This window comes from Ovis canadensis, chromosome 12 (genome assembly GCF_042477335.2).
Source record: "Ovis canadensis isolate MfBH-ARS-UI-01 breed Bighorn chromosome 12, ARS-UI_OviCan_v2, whole genome shotgun sequence".
NCBI lineage: Eukaryota > Metazoa > Chordata > Mammalia > Artiodactyla > Bovidae > Ovis > Ovis canadensis.
This window is the reverse complement of record NC_091256.1, coordinates 44,230,319-44,249,764: the sequence shown is the minus strand read 5'-3', so window position 1 is coordinate 44,249,764 and position 19,446 is coordinate 44,230,319. Positions and strand designations below refer to the sequence as shown.

General features: G+C 37.2%; 1 protein-coding gene across 8 annotated transcripts in view; it reads left to right on the top strand.

Annotated features, from left to right (window-relative positions):
- SDCCAG8 (SHH signaling and ciliogenesis regulator SDCCAG8) overlaps positions 1-19,446 on the top strand; it is a 243,423-nt gene that overhangs the window by 163,258 nt on the left and 60,719 nt on the right. For 3 of the 8 annotated variants that reach the window (XR_011247669.1, XM_069545546.1, XM_069545545.1), the window contains exons 15-16: positions 1,804-1,912; positions 11,748-11,879. Coding sequence is in view for 6 of the 8 variants with exons in the window: in XM_069545546.1 (XP_069401647.1) it covers positions 1,804-1,912; positions 11,748-11,879 (241 nt within the window). In the remaining 2 variants the exon portion in view is untranslated. The remainder of the gene's footprint in view (positions 1-1,803; positions 1,913-11,747; positions 11,880-19,446) is intronic. The other 5 variants (XR_011247670.1, XM_069545550.1, XM_069545549.1 and 2 more) reach the window with 2 other exon arrangements.

Sequence of the window (19,446 nt, the reverse complement as noted above, 5' to 3'; positions counted from 1 at the left end):
AGACCACAACAAAGTAGAAAAACAAAGGGCTTGTTTTTGGCTGGGTTTTCAGGCACACATGTTATATAAAGAAAATAGCATCAGAAGCTCTGCGGGAAATGCTCTGAGCTTACAGTTAGAGTCTCCTGAATAGCACTGAACAGTTCCCACAGTACACACATTATAGCTACTCTAAAAGCCTAATGAGTTTGCTTCAGCATCCAAACTGGAGAAAAGCTTTAGCCATTAATCGGTTCTTAATTCACTGTCGCAGCTGGATGTAATTCAGTGGCTCCAAATTGATATGTTCCTTTATTTAATCTTTGCAGCTTCGAACATTTTTAGCATTTGTATTATTATCCCACCTCCCCCAACCCAGTCTAAAGTGATGTTTAATCCTTTGCATTCTTCAAGTTCTCACAACTGCTGTTAAAATTCGCTAATACAAGGCATTGACCACAGCTGGCAGCTTGGCTAAAAATTGCCATCTTTCATCACATTGGCGCTATTCTGCAGGCTGAGTTGGCCAGTAACTCTTTACCTTTAATTTGAAAGTAAAATGCACTTTGAAAATAGGCAGTTTGGTTTGTTCAGTCAGAGCATTCTGTAGTTCCTTTCACTTTTGAGTTGTGTGTTCACAGACAGTGTTAGTCAAAACAAGACAGTGTCAGTCATTATAATTCCACACCACATATTCCAAGCTGATCGTACTATTAAAACGAAAGTTTAATTGATCCTGTCTCTTCCAGAAAAATGTTGCTTAATTTTTAGTGTCTTGATTTATTTTGCTTTGTATGCTATATGCTTTTTTGCCAGTCACTATCGAAAACTGAAGAGAAAGAAAGGGCCTGTTAAACCTTTCACCTAAAGATAATTTTCATGTAATTTAATGTATACTGTATTTGATAACCTGGTTAAAAAAAAAAAGTGTTGCTTATCTTATAAGTGAAAAATTGCTAACATAAAATTCATTAAATTATTTATTTGCTAATAGGCAAATGTCATATTGATCTGCATAATTCACTTTCAGGAGAGATTTTCTTCTCACAGCGTTTGGCCAGAAGAAATGGAAATTTACAAGGCTTACTAGTTGTTTTTCCACTAAAAACAAAAGGAGGAAATTATAGGATAAATTATTGTTTGTCCCCACTACTAGGAGGATCCTAGTGATCAAGGAGTCTTTGGCAGTATCTCTGAATACTAGATAAGAGTATTAACTGAGCCACCATAAGAATACTTCCTTGTATTTTGCACAAAAATACAGACTCTCTTCAGTTTCTTTGGTCAGATCTGTACTGAAGCTCACGCTGTTGATGGAAATATAAGGAAAATTATGTGTTTTTCTTTTATAAACAGAGAAGTATATGCAAGGTGGGGGTAGTGAAATATATGAGCAAATATGAAACATAAAGCATGAATTACAGTATAGAAAGAGTTCCTCAATTATTTTAGTTTTGAATTATCTGATTGTGATAAATTTGACATTCTGTTTAGAATAAAATTTTCAAAAGAAGAGTACATTGAAAATTACAAAGATTAAAAAAATCTATGACTCCACTTGAGGTACTTGACAGTTATTAACATGTTAAAATTTACACAAAGCTGGTATGAACAGAAATGTTTCTGGTGTGTAATTATTAGGGAAGTAAATGTCTCACAAGATTCAGTGTCTTGCCAGATGAGCATTCCTTTGACCTAGGACCCTAAAAGTGATCTACAGGAAACGTGGTAGTCAGTCTTATTGCTTTTACCACTGTGCATTGCCCTGCAGAGTTACAGCCATAAACATCTGATGTTTACAGAAGGGTTTATTGTTATTTCTAGAAAATGAACAGTATTCATTGCTGACCTCCCAGAATTCATTTTTGACAAAGTTGAAGGAAGAGTGCTGCATGTTAGCCAAGAAACTGGAACAAATCTCTCAGAAAAGCAGGTGGGTAATATTATTTATGCAGTACTTTCAGAGCACTGTTTATGTGAATGCTGTAATTTTTTTCCTAAGACAGCATTTCCACTATTTTATAGTCTAATGTCAAAATTAGATAGGTATTGACAAATTCCCTGTAAAAAATATTTTCTCTCTATGAAAATCTTCTTAATTGTCCATATAGACACCTCAGTGTTTTTTTATAGTTAGGTATACATACTATTATTTGACCTTATTAATGTTCAGAATTGAAAACTATAAAATGTTAGAACACAAGGGTCAAAATGGCAATTATTCTAATAAAACATACAGGTGGGTCAAGCATTTCTAAAGTCTTATTTTAATATAGTCAACATGTTTTAGTCTATTATAGTTCTCCATGAACACATAAAAGCTATCTTTAAGTCAAATGATAATAAATAAAATATGTATGTATAAAAATTAAATAGATGACACTTTGAAATAAACCAAAACCATCTTTTCTCCTAAAATCGTTTTATTTTAATAGAACAGCCATCATTCATTTTATAGGTATATGCTCTTTTATCAACCCATTGATTGAGATCTTACTGAATTTTTTCTGTACATTGTTCAATCATATTATCACAATAAATGAATTATTTCTATTCTAAATTCTAAGAAGTCTGAGTTCTCATCTTAGCTCTGACAGTAACTGTAATCTTAGACAAATTTATTTGGCCTGTTTGAACTGTGGTTTCCTCTTGCAAATGAATGATGTTGCACAGAATCGCTTTGACTTGAACTCGAAAGAAATCATTCAGTTAACTAGCTAAAGTATCAGTTACAATATAACCTAATGGGAAAATAGTGTATCTTCTCTTTTATACTGTTTTGAAACTTGCTTATATTATCAAACAGCAAGCAGTAGGGCTCAGCAAACCAACTACTGGCTTAGGTATGTCATTCAGAATGAATTTCTAGGAGGATCAGAGCGTATCTAATCACTCTGAGCCCCATCTTGGGTTCCTGCATCAATAATCTGGCCTAGCTTGTGGAATCCCCATCCCTGAATCTTTTGGAAAATCAGAGCACTTATGAATCCAATTCATTCTGCTCACAGGAAGGCAGAAACTCCTATAACCACCCAGAAGGTGCTCTGAGCATGCACCTTCTTAGCGAATACTAATTAGATATCTTATTTGGGAAGGGAAAAGGCTCAGAGTGCCAAAACACCCAATATTTCCAGGAAATTTGACAAGGAAACCCAAATAATTTTGCCCTGAAGGAGATCCTCGTATCAACAGAAAGTATTCTAACTAGAAATATTTGACTTACTTCACATAAATACAAACACATTAATAATTTAAGAAAAAATTGGACCTTAAAAGATTGTGTTAGCTTAAGATTGCTTCGGGATTGATTACTGATTAATTATCTTGCTGTCTAATTCAGGTATAATTCAGGAAATTGAAGTATATAAAAGAGAAAGAGAAGCTATATGCTTGCTTTATATTATTTAATTCTCACAACAGCTTGAGGCGTGAATTATCTTCTTTTATGGATGAGGAAACCAATACTCAGAGCATTTAAATAGCTGATAAGTAGGCACACTAGAATTCTAACTTAGATATTTCTGGTTCCAAAGCCTACATATGACCTTTCATAAGAATAATATCTTACATCCACCACAAAAGAAAATCCAGACCAAAGTAATTAGGAGGGAAAAATTAATCTTTAAATTTCCGTGGAGCATACTTGCATATGTGAGGGTTGACTGTGAGCCTGGGTTAACCTGTGCCGTGTGTGTTAAGGCCTTCTTTTCCCTGCTCTAGGTCTAGCAGTTTACCCCGCTCTAGTGAACCTGAACCTCAGCCTCTCTTCTCTTCAACTCCTCTCACTTCTGATTCTAGGTCCTGACCACTACTTTGTAAATTGAATGTATTCCTTTATGTCTGATACAGAGCTGGTGCTGTGCTGTGCTTAGTCGCTCAGTCATGTCTGACTCTTTGCGACGCTATGGACTGTAGCCTGCCAGGCTCCTCTGTCCATGGGGATTCTCCAGGCAAGAGTGCTGGATTGAGTTGCTGTGTCCTCCTCCAGGGGATATTCCCAGCCCAGGGATCAAACCCAGGTCTCCTGCATTGCAGGTGGATTCTTTACCATCTGATCTGGTACCCAATATATATTGAATGAATGAATGAATGAAACAAACAAGCATGGTGTTACCCTTTGTATCATGATCTGACTCTGGTTCCATACTATTTCTTTATTGATGATGGGCAGTGTGCAGTAAAAAAAAACACTTGGGAATTCAGAAAGAATAAGGTTTGAATCTTCCGTTGCCACTTAGCTTCATAACCTTGGGTCTTTCGCTTAATTTCTCCAAACCTCAGCTTCTCCATTTGTAAAAACCTTTTAAAAACTATGATGCAGGATTTTGGTGGGAATTAGAAATTTAGAGAGGGAGATATAGGTATACACATAGCACCTAACATCATGCTTGACACATAAAAATATACATTAGGTGTCACTGATGGCATCATTTTAAGGGTCTTGACTGGCAATGAGGATATCCCTTCACTAACAATTATTGCCTTTGCCAGGGTCTGAGTGCCATAATTTGCTGACAGACATAAAGTCTATACCACAACGGAAAACCTTTTTGAAGGCAATGCAGGATCAGGAAATTGTAGATCTGGTTGTGTTTCAGGTCCTGCTCTGAACTTTGTCTTGTAAGTCTGAAGAGTTAAAATACGCATCTATTGTAACTTTATAAGTTGATTCCAAACTAAAACCTACCTAATAATAAAGGCTAAACAAGTTGTAACTTATTATCATTACAACGTTTTAAGGCCCCTAAAATTTACAAAATATATGTTTTGTGTGTCTCACAAGAAATTAGTAGATAGGATCAGTTGTGTTTGGAGGTTTCTTGTTTGTTTGTTTACTCTTAATTTCTCATCTCACTCTGGCTTCCTACATGAAAGACACTCCATCTTTTGATACTATCTTTGTTTTGAAAACATCTATAAAACTTGTAGGGCTCCGAGTATTTCTTTTAAAATAAAACTATGAATTTATGAAGCCCTGTAGAAGCTCTTCAGGAGTGAGCCTCTACTTACCTTCTCCTAAACTTTTGGGATAAATAATCCCCGCCCTGTGCTTTGAGATGAGGAAATCTTGAAGTTTTTTGACTTTTCTAAGCTGTTGTCCTTGTGAAAGTGCCATCTCCAAAATCATTATTTAAACCATAGGGTAATTTAAATCCAGGTTTTCCTCAGAGTACCATAGTAAAACTTTTTCCTGAAAGTAAGTGTATTTATTTCATGTTGATGAACAATTTAAACATTTTTTTTTGGTCTGAGAATTTTATGTTATTCAAAATCCCATACTAAATATATGGATTCATGCCATTTATTTAAGCCTTTAAAAAAAAAAAATCATAGATCTAGTCCTTTGACTAGAGCCCCTGTAGAATCACTGTTAGCTGAAAACGCAGGGGAACCACTCCCAGACACTCCTACTCTTTACCCCGTCCACATGCTAAGCTGCTTTGTGAAAGCGTTTAGAAATGGTTCCTCCGCCTGTGTGTATGTTAAATGTGTTTTTTCCGAAGTAGACGTAAGTCGCATTATGGCTGTGCTTATTGCTTCTGCTGTCTGCAAGCCCTCCACAGTGACAAGCCAGTACTTCCTACACACTATGCCTTCCGCACTGCTCTAGTGGTGTCTGTAACCCCAGGTTTTGTGAATGGCACATCTCATTTTAAAGCTAAAAGTGAACCGCCAATTTCAGCATTTTATGTAGCTTGTTTTTGACTATCAGACAAGAACACTAATTCCTTTTTGCTTTTAATTGGCACCAGGCAGACATTCTGGCTGATTTTAGATGAAACTCACATAAACTTTAGCTCCCTTTGTCTTTATTACCTAGGACTCTGAGAGCTTATTACAGTGATAGGCTTGTTTTCAAAGTTGGTACATGGATATATTTAAATATCTTTGGTGCAACTGTGATTTTTTTTTTTCTATTAAAGAGAAGGATGTGTTCCCTCTCCCAAAGCGCTTGGATGAATCAGCACTAAAATGTTTGCAGTGCAGTTTGCAGTGAAATCTACAACATGCCTTGGGAAGAGCTCAGAAAGGTTGGGCACCGGCTAGACGGGACCCTCTGCCAGCTGCAGACTGGGGATCCAGCATGTGCTAGGTTTTCACCTCTCAGCACTTTGGCCCCACTGAAAAGAATAAGACATAGAGCATAGAACTGTCTACGTGGTTTTGCTTCTCTTTCTTTTCTATCATTGTCACTTTCTGGGTTGCTAGGCTTGTGGATTGATGTCTAACAGTACCCACTGTGTATTTGTGATTTGCGTTTTGTAATTAAGAGGAACAATGGGAGTCCACTGGGTCTCGTTATATATAATGGTTGGTTTAATTTGTTTCACTTCTATCTTGTTAATTGTAAATTGATCATTAAGATTTGAATTCTAATCTGTCACCAGGGTTGTGGGTTTTGAGGCTAAAGCAATGATCCTGGTTTTAATCACTGATGATGAGAAACAAATTTTACAATTTTGGTACATATTGCAGTTCATATATTTTAACACTGTATTTTATGGTGTTATAAATATTGTTAAATGACTTTTAGTGTAGTTTTACTGTGTGGACTATAATGTATAAATTATATTACTGTTTTGGCAACAGTAGGTATCCAACTGTGTGAGTTTAATTGAAGTAAAGAACACACACCCGGTTGAACTATTTTTTTTTTCCGTGCATGTTTAGATGATGTTAGTTTGGGATGCTACAAAATTATATTATACAGGAAGAAACTGATATTGGCCTCTGTTAATTATTACCAAAAGTTGAATGAGTCTCTAAAAGAATAAAAAATTAAGGGGTCATGTTTTTCCTTAAAAAGCAATCACTGTAATACTAATTATAGTAGTAAAATATTATACTTCATGCAAATGTAATTACACAATATAACTGCTATATAAAAATGCAGAGAGAAGTTCATGCTTCCGTAAAGCCAGAAATTACCTAAATTTTCTATGAAAATGGATTAGAGTCAATTTTCTTTTTATATGACGCTAGGATAGTCATGCCACAAATGTAATCTCAAGCTAACATAGAAGCTCATAAGTTTACTCTAAACTTTGCAAATGGTTAGTTCTTTCAATATGTCATGGACTAAAGACAGATAAAAGATAATGAGCATATACATGTACCAAATTTTTATTGAACATTGGAAGTTGGTAGGCAAATTACTACTATAAACAAACAAGAAAACATACACATAAAATATGCAAAGCAGAAAAATACTGTAGAAATAAAATACCTGATAGTAATATGTACTTTACAATTAACATCTATATTTTTGAAATTATATACATAAGATAAACTCAATATCAGGCATTTATTTTCCTGTGACATTACCATCCAGCTAAGTATTATTAACTTTGGACGTATTTCTTTTCAGTCCTTTTCCATGTGTAGGTATATGTGTATGTTACCATACATTTTTATTATGACATCATAGTGTGTGTGTGTGTGTGTATAGTTGCATCTTGCTTTTTTATTTGATATTATCTAATGTATACTTTTCTACATCAGTAAATACTGTGGAAACATAGTTTCAACTGAATCATTTGTGTGCGTAGTAATTTATCATAATTTTAAAGTATTTTTAAATGTAATGAATAATCTAATAATAATTTTATACCTAAATCTGAATTTTTTCATGCTCTTTTTAGTTGAGATGTCTGAAAGGATTGCTGGTCCAAGACTATGCACCCTTTTAAGGCTGATAATGTGCATGACCTTGCTTAAGTACTACACTACATTCTGCTCGGTATATCTATGTGCATACCAGTATGTGACAAAAAGAAGTCAGAGATTTTTATAAAAAGAAGTGAGAGGCAGTGTTGCACAGTGGGTGGGGCGACCCCTTTAGAGTTGGCCAGAACAGTGTCTGTGTCTGGGCTTGGCTAATAACCATTTGGGTGACCTTAGGCAAATCATTAAATTTCATATTTACCCCACAGAGAAAAGGGAATAAACAGTTACCTTGTAGGATTAATTGAGATCATAATGTGAAGGATGAATTCCACAACCTGGTATAGTATAGGCATAGAATAAATGTTTGACTTTTATGAAAGCCAAATTTATCTGCTTTTATTAGGCATTTCTTTGAATAATAGGGAAATTGAATATTTTCTAAATGTTTATAGACCATTTATGTTTATTCTTCTGTGAGTATTTTTCATATCCCTTGTACTTTTTTAATTGGAATTTTGATGAAGAGTGGGGAATAGTGATTTATTATATAATGCTTCTAATATTCATTCATCTCATTGTTTATATCCCCCTTTTTTTTTTTACTTTAGAAAATTTGTCCCCACTTCTTTTTGTTTCTTAACAACCTTTTCAGAATCAAAGTGACTTCATTTTTTGTCTTAAATACATGTTCATTGTAAAAATTCAGAAAATAAAGAAAAAGGAAAAAAGAAATTTCTAATCAGGACACCAAGAGATATTATTTTTTATTTTATAAGATAGAATTACTTTATGCTGATTTTTAATATTTTCCTTTTTTACCAGTATGTCATGTTTTAGCTCAATATATAACACCAGTAGATAGCCATATTATCAGAACAGCATCTTGATAGTTCTTTTTTCATGTAATATAACTAATCATCTGCTGATACATTTCTGGATTAAGTTTTATTATATTAGGTTGCAGAACAAGGTTGCATCTAGAAACAGGGTTACAAGGAACATTCTCATGAAAACATGTTATTTGTGTATAAAAGCTTTATATTTTTATATTGTAAAATCTATGCTTCCTTCCTGATTTTTCTTTTAGTGACTGTTTTTTTTTTTTTTTCCCCCTGGGAAAGTACCTGAGAATAGATAAACATTCTTCCACATTTTTTTCTAATCTGGTTTAAGGGTATTTTTGGTCCTTTAGGAATTTTAGTGCATAGTGCATATTGTGATAGAAAATGCTAACCTTGGAAGAATACTAAATTAACAGCTTTATATAACTGCTTCTAAATTCTTTTATATTATATGTGATTTTGAAAGGAAAAGGAGAGACAAGTGATTATTTACTTATTTAGACATTTCAAATATAAGTAAATTGTTATTAGAAAAAGTAAATGTAGATTGAGTTCCTGATCTGAGCTTGAAAATGAGATAATCCTTGCCCTCATGCGTAATCTAGCAAGAAGGATAAGGCAGAGAGCACAGTTCACAGGAATAAATTATAAGTTAATGTATGCATAAAAGCTAGAGGTTTCAAAAAACATGCTGACATATTGAGAACTACACGTATTAATCAGAACAAGCTTCCTTTGCGATGAAACTTGAACCAAAGTAAAAACAAAATGAGGAATAGGTTGAACTCAAGTGAGAAATTGCTTTTTTCCATGTGAAGCAGTTTGGTCCTTGAAGTAAACTCCCTTAGCAAATCCCAGTCTTTTCCAGGAAAAAAAAAAAAAGGAAGAAAATTAGAAAGGCTATTGCTCCTAATGGAGGAATTCTTTCTTTGGAGGGAAGTAATTTTACATCAAGTGTCTTATGGGTTGGCCAAAAAGTTTGTTTGGGTTTTTCCAAACGAGCCTTTTGGCCAACTCTATATTTAAACTTCAAGAAACAAACCAGTTGTTAACTACTCATATTTTAATATGCAAGAGTTTTAAGCTTTCAGTTCTAACCTATGAGGCAGTGCAGTATGAGGAAACGGTGTAGCGAGAAGTAATGTTTAATTAAAGCAAAAGCAAGGATATAATTTTTCTTGGATAGATGTCTTTCTTATCTTCAGATTTTGAGACTTGAAATAGCCATCCAAGGCACAGAAGAGGTAGCCTATCTCCTGACAGACATCAACCATCATCAAAGTAGATATCTGTAATCCCAAATGAAATTGGTGAAGACTAAAAGAAAATTGCGGGAATGGTACCTGACTTAGCAAATGGAGGAAGAGGAACCTTAAATGTCTGCAGACAAGGTTACTTGTACGTGAGGCAAGCTGATCTGCTCTGAGGATCCCAGAAAACCTTAGAAGGCAGGAGTGGAACATAGGACTGAAACCGAAGTTGAAAATTCTGCCTCCCACCCCATGCAGCCAGGGGACCATCACTCCTCCACCCAGAAAATTATGGGCTTCCTCTCTAAAGAGATTAAACCAGCAAGCACTGGTTTAAATAGCTGTACTAAAGTTAGAATAGAGGAATTAATTGAAAGTCTATATTCTGAAGGAAACTTGAGTTTGATCTCTGAGTGGGGACGATCTCCTGGAGTAGGAAATGGCAACCCACTCCAGTATTCTTACCTGGAGAATCCCAGGGACAGAGGAGCCTGGAGGCCCACAGTCCACATGGTCTCAAAGCATCTGACAAGACTGAGTGACTGAGTGCATAGAAGCATGCTTGTATTCTGAAAGGTGAGAACACCAGCCGTCTATTTCCAATCAGCTCCTAGACCACTGATGGTTAGTGTTGTACACAACAGGTAGAAAACTGGAGAATCCTTCCTTTGAGAAACAGAATGGCCACGGGGGAAAGAATTACAGATACAGATACTATTGGGAATCTCCCATCAGAAAAGATGGCTCACCGCTCAATCACTCCACACTAATGCCCATTCATTTAGGGAAAATATGTATGTATATACATGCTCAATCGTGTTCAACTCTTTGCAACCCCTTAGACTGTAGCCCATTAGGCACCTTTGTCCATGGAATTTTCCAGGTAAGAATACTGGAGTGGGTTGCCATTTCCTTCTCCAGGAGATCTTCCCAACCCAGAGATCGAACTCATGTCTTTTGTGTCTCCTGCATTGGCAGGCAGATTCTTTACCACTCATGCCACTTGCTGCTGCTACTGCTGCTAAGTTGCTTCAGTCGTGTCTGACTCTGTGTGACCCCAGAGATGGCAGCCTACCAGGCTCTTCTGTCCCTGGGATTCTCCAGGCAAGAACACTGGAGTCAGTTGCCATTTCCTTCTCCAGTGCATGAAAGTGAAAAGTGAAAGTGAAGTCGCCTTGTTAGCGACCCCATGGACTGCAGCCTACCAGGCTCCTCCGTCCATGGGATTTTCCAGGCAAGAGTACTGGAGTGGGCTGCATTGCATGTACACATGTATAGTATACTTCTTAGATAACAAGGACCGATATTTAAGTAGTTGTTATAACAGAAAACTGGTACTGCTTTAACTACAATTGAAATAGTAATTACATTGACAATCTAGACATAGGGTCAGGGAGCAGAGAACCATCATTTAAAAAAACTACATTATTTTAATCTTGTGCCATTAAATTAGTTATGTCAGTTAAAAGAAACAACTCTTTTTCATAGAAACTAGGCCCAGGGTTGTTCCTATAACAGCATGATAGCTTGCCTGTAATAGGTACTCAGTAAATATTTGGTAACTTAATATAGTCTTTTTTAAAAATGGGATTTGATTATTATTTTTGCCTTGTACCTTGAAAAATCTCTCTATTAGAGCAAGTTGTTATTCTTTCATGTGCTACCACTTGAGTCTCTGCAGCGTGTATATCTGTCTACTAGACATTCTGTAATCTCTGCAATATTTTATTTTACATAAAATAATTTTATTGACCCATGTTTAAGTGTAGAGTTCAAGGAAATGATGAGGTTATACAATAAAAACATGCTATGGTAATAAAAACCTTTAACATCTGTTATTTCTGTTTGAAAGGGGACTTCCCTCATGGCTTAGACGGTAGAGCATCTGCCTACAATGCGGGAGACCTGGGTTCAATCCCTGGGTCGGAACGATCCCCTGGAGAAGGAAATGGCAACCCACTCCAGTATTCTTGCTTAACATCTATTATTTCTGTTTACATCTCTTTAGATCTGAAATAGCTCAGCTCAGTCAAGAAAAGAGGTATACATATGACAAACTGGAAAAGTTACAGAGAAGAAATGATGAATTAGAGGAGCAGTGTGTCCAGCATGGGAGACTACATGAGATAATGAAGCAAAGGTAATAAATACTTTATCATCAACTAATGTGCCACATAGTGAATGTGTTTGGTTCAGAAACAGAATGGGAATTGTTCTGGAATAAATAAATAGAATTCATGGTTACGGTGGTGCTCAAGGAGCATGCTCAAAATCTAATACTTTATATATTTATATTTTCTCAATTTAGGTTGTTCTTATTATACACACAGAGGAGAGCACATTCCCTCTCTACTATTCTCTAAAGACACAGAAGTATATTTAATATAGAATACTGTAGGAAAACTGTCTACCTTTAAGGTGGACTTGGTAAAGTAATATGCAGAAATTTCAAAACTTCTCTTCTAGAAATTAGGTTTTGCATGTTTTTTGTAAGATAAAGCATGTAATAACCTAAGAAAATAAGGTGTCTTAATCAGAGATAGTTGTTATTGTTGTTTAGTCGCTAAGTTGTGTCCAACTCTTTTGCGACCCCATGGACTTAGCCCACCAGGCTCCTCTGTACATGGAATTTCCCAGGTAAGAACACTGGAGCAGATTGCCTTTTCATTCTCCAGGGGATCTTCCTGACCTCAGGATCAAACCCACATCTTCTCCATTGGCAGGCAGATTCTTTACTACTGAGCTACCAGGAAAGCAATTATATATTTATTTCAAATTAAATGCTTTTAGTTAAAATTCCCCTTTTAATCATATTATATAGAATAATGAAATAATTTTAAAATTTCTAAGGGGTTTCAAAAAACTCCGTACTTCTGTGAAGGGGATTTTTAGAATCAAAATAAATCTGGAGATACTAAAGCAGACACAGAGGCAGTGTAGGTGTCCTGAGTGTAGAGGAAGGTTGGGACATCAAGCATTGATTAGGAATTAATTTTGGACAGGAAAGAGTTACTTCCTACACTGCTGTATGTGTGGTTGAAAAGAGCATGTGAACTGTTGAGTGCAGGTTTATGGACATGGTGCTGGTAAAGTAAGCTGAAGCCAGAATTTGTTTGTTGTGTATTTATTCGTCAACTATTTTGTACCAAGTCACTATAGTTGGCCAGGTGATAGAAAAAGAAAAAGGGTCTTCACCTCTGCCTCTTTCCCACAGTTGCAGACTCCCCCTCTATTTGAGCTGGTCAAGGATGTATGAGCCCAGAGTCCAGGGCAGCTGTGATGCCACCTGCCATCTGGGGGAGGTGACTTGTGGCTGCCCTGTGCCTCCTGAAACCCCAGAAGCAGAAAGGAGGGATGTTCTGGAGGACAGCCACCCTTGGCAGCCTGAGCAGGAGTTGGTGGCCTGGAGGGTTGTTTTCATTTGTTTGTTTTGATCTCCTGTTTTCTTGGTTTTGCATAAACTAAAAGTTTGTTGATATTAAATCTGGGATGTATAGTGATCAAACTTTCCCCATTCCCAAGGTAATTTCTTGACTTGATCTTTCCTCATTAAGAAGAGTAATCAAAATATACACCAAAGTTCCCGGGGTAGTGATGGTCAGGAAAACTGACGGAAAATTATAGGTCATTTCTGCAGTTCTTATGGACAATGTCAAAATCTATTAAGTGAATGTTTTAGAAGTAGTGCAGGGTGGGTTTTAGAAGTCAAAACAGCTTCCTGAGAATGCCGATGCATATTTCACGGGCCTCCACGCCTCGCAGAGCTCCTATGATGCTGCACAAGCACCAGTAGTTTGGCTTCCCGTGATCTGGGGGAAGGACATTTAGTCCATATTGCATTACCAGTGTTGCACTTGACTTCATCTTGCTCTTCAAATACTGCTCTTCTTAATTTTGGCTATAAAATAATCTCAGTTTAGTTTCAGGAGAATTGATTTCACTTGTTGTTTGCTAACCTCTTATAATGCAATACTTCATATTTGCAACAGCAGTGTATTATTTTCTCAAGAAATAAGCTTCACGTCCTGTATGAGTTGTAATTCAGAAGTGAATCATCCGTCATCTCTTTTGCTAAAGCAAATGTGTATATAATCCCCACCTCCTATCTGTCCATCACCACCACCAGTTTTCTTTAGAGAAGTACTCCTTTGGTGATGAACTGCTTGGGAATCTGGGTGTTTAAATAACTGACAACATACTTTTAAAAGTAAATTAGCATAATTGCTGTGTTATTTTAGATGTATATGCCGTTATTTTATAATATCAAATTGTAATCACTGGTATGTAGTCCATATGTTGCTAGGAAAGAAGCTCATTTCAACTCTGTTTTGAAATGTTACTTTGTTATCACTAGCTTTCATTTTGCTAGACCATGGATTAGGTAGCCTGCCTCCCCTAAGGGGTCTAAAGACAAACAATCTGAGAATATTGTGTAGAGGGAAAAAGGAAGCTACACAAACCAGAAACAGCTTAGAAAGTGTGACCCTTCCCCGCCCCCCAGATTGTACCAAATTTATGTCAGTTGGGGTCAGCAAGCAATTTCTTTAAAATCCAATTATTCTGTGCATTCTTGGCAAATCCCTAAGCGGACTGGAAGGCATTTTCAGTTACATTTTGTTGGGAACACCTGAAATCAGATGCTTTCCCTCAGTAACAGAGGAAGTTCTAGCTATAGGAGTTAGATTTTGATCTGAGGGTGAATAAATTATATAAAGCAGGCTGTGCAGTTGCTATAGCTAGAACAAAACAGACAGTATCATAACTGATCACCTGGGAGAAAATTAAATGAGAAATATACCCAACAAAAGAGAAGGAGGGAAACGTCAGACTTTCTGGTATAACTGATGCTTAGAATAGGCCCAATATCCAAGGAAAGGGAAAATAACTCTTCCACTTATTTGTGTGTGCAGGCATGTTCAGTCATGTCTCACTCTTTGCAACCCTTTGGACTGTAACCTGCCAGGCTCCTCTGTCCATGGGATTTTTCAGGCAAAAATAGAGTGGGGCTCAGTCATTTCCAGCTTTTTGTGACCTGTGGACTATAGCCTGCCAAGCTCCCCTGTCCATGGAATTCTCCTGGCAGGAACACTGGAGTAGGTTGTCAAATATTTATTGAGCGCTTATTATATAGCACTGATGTGCTTGGATAAATCTGCTTGTCCTGAGGGCATCCTGCCCTTATGGAGCTTCCATTCGTTTAACAACATTCTGGTTCTAGTCCTATGCTTTTTAAGACCTAAAACTGAAAGTAGAGAAACAGTATTGTCGACCTAAAACAATAAAACAGCCAGTTTTTTTACTAACAAAATAGGTTAAGTTGAGAACAGCAAGGATATACAATTCAGAACATGTAATCGGTAGCACACCACAGGCAAGTCCAAATAACAAAGGAGAAGAATGTTCTTTTCTAGAAAAGGAGTTGGTGGAGCTGTTATTAAACAAAGAGTTCATTAGAGGAAACTGGGAATTTGAACTAGTGGCTTTTCATTGGCTGAGTTGTGATAGTCTCTAAAGGGCCAGGTTGTTGCCTGGCAAGGAGTCTTTTTTTTTTTTTTTTTTTTTCTTTCTTTCTTTCTTTCTTTCTCTTGCTCGGTTAAAGTAGTAACCTTATACTGGAGTGGTGGGGCTTGAGAGTTCCCCCTACTGGCCTCCCAACTCCATTTTAAATAAGATTTCTATTTACTAATTTTCACAGTATGTACAGTGGTTAAGAGCATGCACCCTAGAAGAAGGCTTTCTTCCTAGATGTGAGGTCAAAAGCAAATCCCTTAAATCATAAATTTAATCTTTATTTCCTCACTTTATCACTTTCATTATCTGAGAAACACTACCTTATAAGGCTGTGATAATGGCCTAAAACAACCCCTGAAAACTCTTTAGAACAGGGTCTGTGTCCACAACAAATGTTTCCCATTATTAATCATTCAGCATCCTTACCAACACCTTAACATATACACCAGGTTCTGTTCTAGATTTTGGACATCCAACAGAAACTTGAGAGGCAAAAGTTCTAGAAGGTAGTTTATTTATATTATGGGTTAAATAGGCTATTGTGAAAGCAGTCTGTAAAACAAAATACCATGTTTACATGATGTTATTTCTAAGGATAAATGCCTTCTGAGTTTTCAACAGCTGGTTTACAGAACAACATTTCAGACCATACTTGTGATATACCTATGATATTCCAAGTGTTTGTGAGCATATGAATGTATGTGTGTGTTTGTTTAGAAAAAAAGAATGTATCTCCATGCTTAAGATCCCCAAAAATGTCTTCCATGTATCCAGTGTAAGCCTCCCTGAGTCAATTCCTTCATTAAAGACAAATTTATCATTTTGGTTTTATCTTTTAGGTAGATTGAGAACTTTTGATTAGCATTTTTGTTATCCTAACTCTTATGATTTAAATTGTGATTTATGCTTTCAAGTTAAATACGATTCATTTTTCTCGTCTGTGATCCCATTTGTTGTATTGCTATTTAAATTTCCAGTAATTTTGAACTTTGCATGTTCAATGTGAAAACTTAAACTAGATTGCTTGGTTTGTGCAATATTTTGTATTTTCTAGCTTATTACTATATCCCTGTATTTATTAACATTTATTAAGCATTGAGTGTACAAAGGCTTTGGCATAGTCAATCAAGCAGAAATAGATGTTTTTTTCTGGAACTCTTGCTTCTTCAATGATCCAATGGATGTTGGCAATTTGATCTCTGGTTCCTCTGCCTTTTCTAAAACCAGCTTGAACATCTGGAAGTTCATGGTTCACATATTGCTGAAGCCTGGCTTGGAGAATTTTAAGCATTACTTTACTACCGTGTGAGATGAGTGCAATTGTGTGGTAGTTTGAGCATTCTTTGGCATTACCTTTCTTTGAGATTGGAATGAAAACTGACCTTTTCCAGTCCTGTGGCCACTGCTGAGTTTTCCAAATTTGCTGGCATATTGAGTGCAGCACTTTCACAGCATCATCTTCCAGGATTTGAAATAGCTCAACTGGAATCCCATCACCTCCACTAGCTTTGTTTGTAGTGATGCTTCCTAAGGCCCACTTGACTTCACATTCCAGGATGTCTGGCTCTAGGTTTGTGATCACACCATCGTGATTATCTTGGTTGTGAAGATCTTTTTTGTACAGTTCTTCCGTGTATTCTTGCCACCTCTTCTTAATATCTTCTGCTTCTGTTAGGCCCATACCATTTCTGTCCTTTATTGAGCCCATCTTTGCATGAAATGTTACCTTGGTATCTCTAATTTTCTTGAAGAGATTTCTAATCTTTCCCATTCTATTGTTTCCCTCTATTTCTTTGCACTGATCACTGAGATCACTTATCTCTCCTTGCTATTCTTTGGAACTCTGCATTCAAATGGGTATACCTTTCCTTTCTCCTTTGCTTTTCACTTCTCCTCTTTGCCCAGCTATTTGTAAGGCCTCCTCAGACAGCCATTTTGCTTTTTTTGCATTTCTTTTTCTTGGGGATGGTCTTGATCCCTGTCTCCTGTACAATGTCATGAACCTCCATCCATAGTTCATCAAGTACTCTGTGTATCACATCTAGTCCCTTAAATCTATTTCTCATTTCCACTGTATAGTCATAGGGGATTTGATTTAGGTCGTACCTGAATGGTCTAGTGGTTTTCTCCACTTTATTCAATTTCAGTCTGAATTTGGCAATAAGGAGTTCATGATCTGAGCCAATCAGCTCCCAGTCTTATTTTTGCTGACTGTATAGAGCTTATCCATCTTTGGCTGCAAAGAATATAATCAATCTGATTTCGGTGTTGACCATCTGGTGATGTCCATGTGTAGAGTCTTCTCTTGTGGAAAATTCTGAAAGAGATGGGCATACCACACCACCTGACCTGCCTTTTGAGAAACCTGTATGCAGGTCAGAAGCAACTGTTAGAACTGGACATGGAACAGCAGACTGGTTCCAAATAGAAAAAGGAGTATATCAAGGCTGTATATTGTCACCTTGCTTATTTAACTTATATGCAGAGTACATCATGAGAAACTCTGGGCTGGAGGAAGCACAAGCTGAAATCAAGATTGCTTGGAAACATCAATAACCTCAGATATACAGATGACACCACCCTTATGGCAGAAAGTGAAGAATAAAGAGCCTTTGATGAAAGTGAAAGAGGAGAGTGAAAAAGTTGGCTTAAAGCTCAACATTTAGAAAACTAAGATCATGGCATCCGGTCCCATCACTTCATGGGAAATAGATGGGGAAACAGTGGAAACAGTGGCTGACTTTATTTTTCTGGGCTCCAAAATCACTGCAGATTGTGATTGCAGCAATGAAATTAAAAGACGCTTACTCCTTGGAAGGAAACTTATGACCAACCTAGACAGCATATTAAAAAGCACAGACATTACTTTGCCCACAAAGGTCCCTCAAGTCAAGGCTATGGCTTTTCCAGTGGTCATATATGGATGTGAGAGTTGGAGTATAAAGAAAGCTGAGCACTGAAGAATTGATGCTTTTGAACTGTGGTGTTGCAGAAGACTCTTGAGAATCCCTTGGACTGCAAGGAGATCCTACCAGTCCATCCTAAAGGAGATCAGTCCTGGGTGTTCATTGGAAGGACTGATGTTGAAGCTGAAACTCCAATACTTTGGCCACCTGATGTGAATAGCTGACTCATTTGAAAAGACCCTGATGCTGGGAAAGTTTGAGGGCAACAGGAGAAGGGGACGACAGAGGATGAGATGGTTGGATGGCATCACTGACTCGATGGACATGGGTTTGGGTAGACTCCGGGAGTTGATGATGAACAGGGAGGGCTGACGTGCTGTGGTTGATGGGGTCACAAAGAGTTGGATACGACTGAGCAAATGAACTGAACTGAACTGAGCATACAAAAGAAAAAAGGCATGATCTCTACCCTTAAGGAGTTTTCAATTCTGCCAGGAGCACAAGGTAATCACAGGGGTGTAACATACTATGATGAGAGTGAATCAGATGTTCTGGGTCCCACCAGACTGGCAGCCAATTCAGGTTTAGAGACCCCACTGTACAATTCCTTAGAGAAATAATACCTAACTGAATCCTGAGAAGTAGAAGTAATCTTAACAGAGAAAAAGGAATAACTGTTTGAAGGTCCTGAGAGTCAACGAAGACACGGCCTCTTCAATAGCTTCACGGTGGCTTTAAAAAGGGAGATTGACAGTAGACAAGGCGAGGCAGTGCGCGGGAGTTAGATCTTCCCATCCCACTTTCTCTCTCTCCCTCTTCTGGGATTCCAGTTGTACATTGCTCAGATCATCTGATGTCCCGTAGCTCTTAGATGCACCATTCGAGTCTCTTCTCTGCCCATACTACCCCCTGCCTCCCCGCCAGCTCCTTTCTCTCTTCTTTGTGTTTAGTTTGGATAATGTCCATTGGCCAATCTCAGACTTCATGATTTTCCTTCCCTGTGTTGAATCCATTCTGTTCATAGGCCCATCAAAGAAATTCTGTAGTGTTGATGCTGGGTTTCTGTTTGTTTTTTATTTCTGGTCTTTTCCATTTGACTCTCATTGTGGTTTTGTAATGGGCACTAGGATGAGGATGGGGTTTTCTGATGCTTCCTTGGGTCGGGGAAGGGGGTGTTGGTCACTAAGTTGTGTCCAACTCTTATGACACCATGGACTATAGCCTGCCAGGCTCCTCTGTCCATGGGATTCTCTAGGCAAGAATACTGGAGTGGGTTGCCATTTCCTTCTC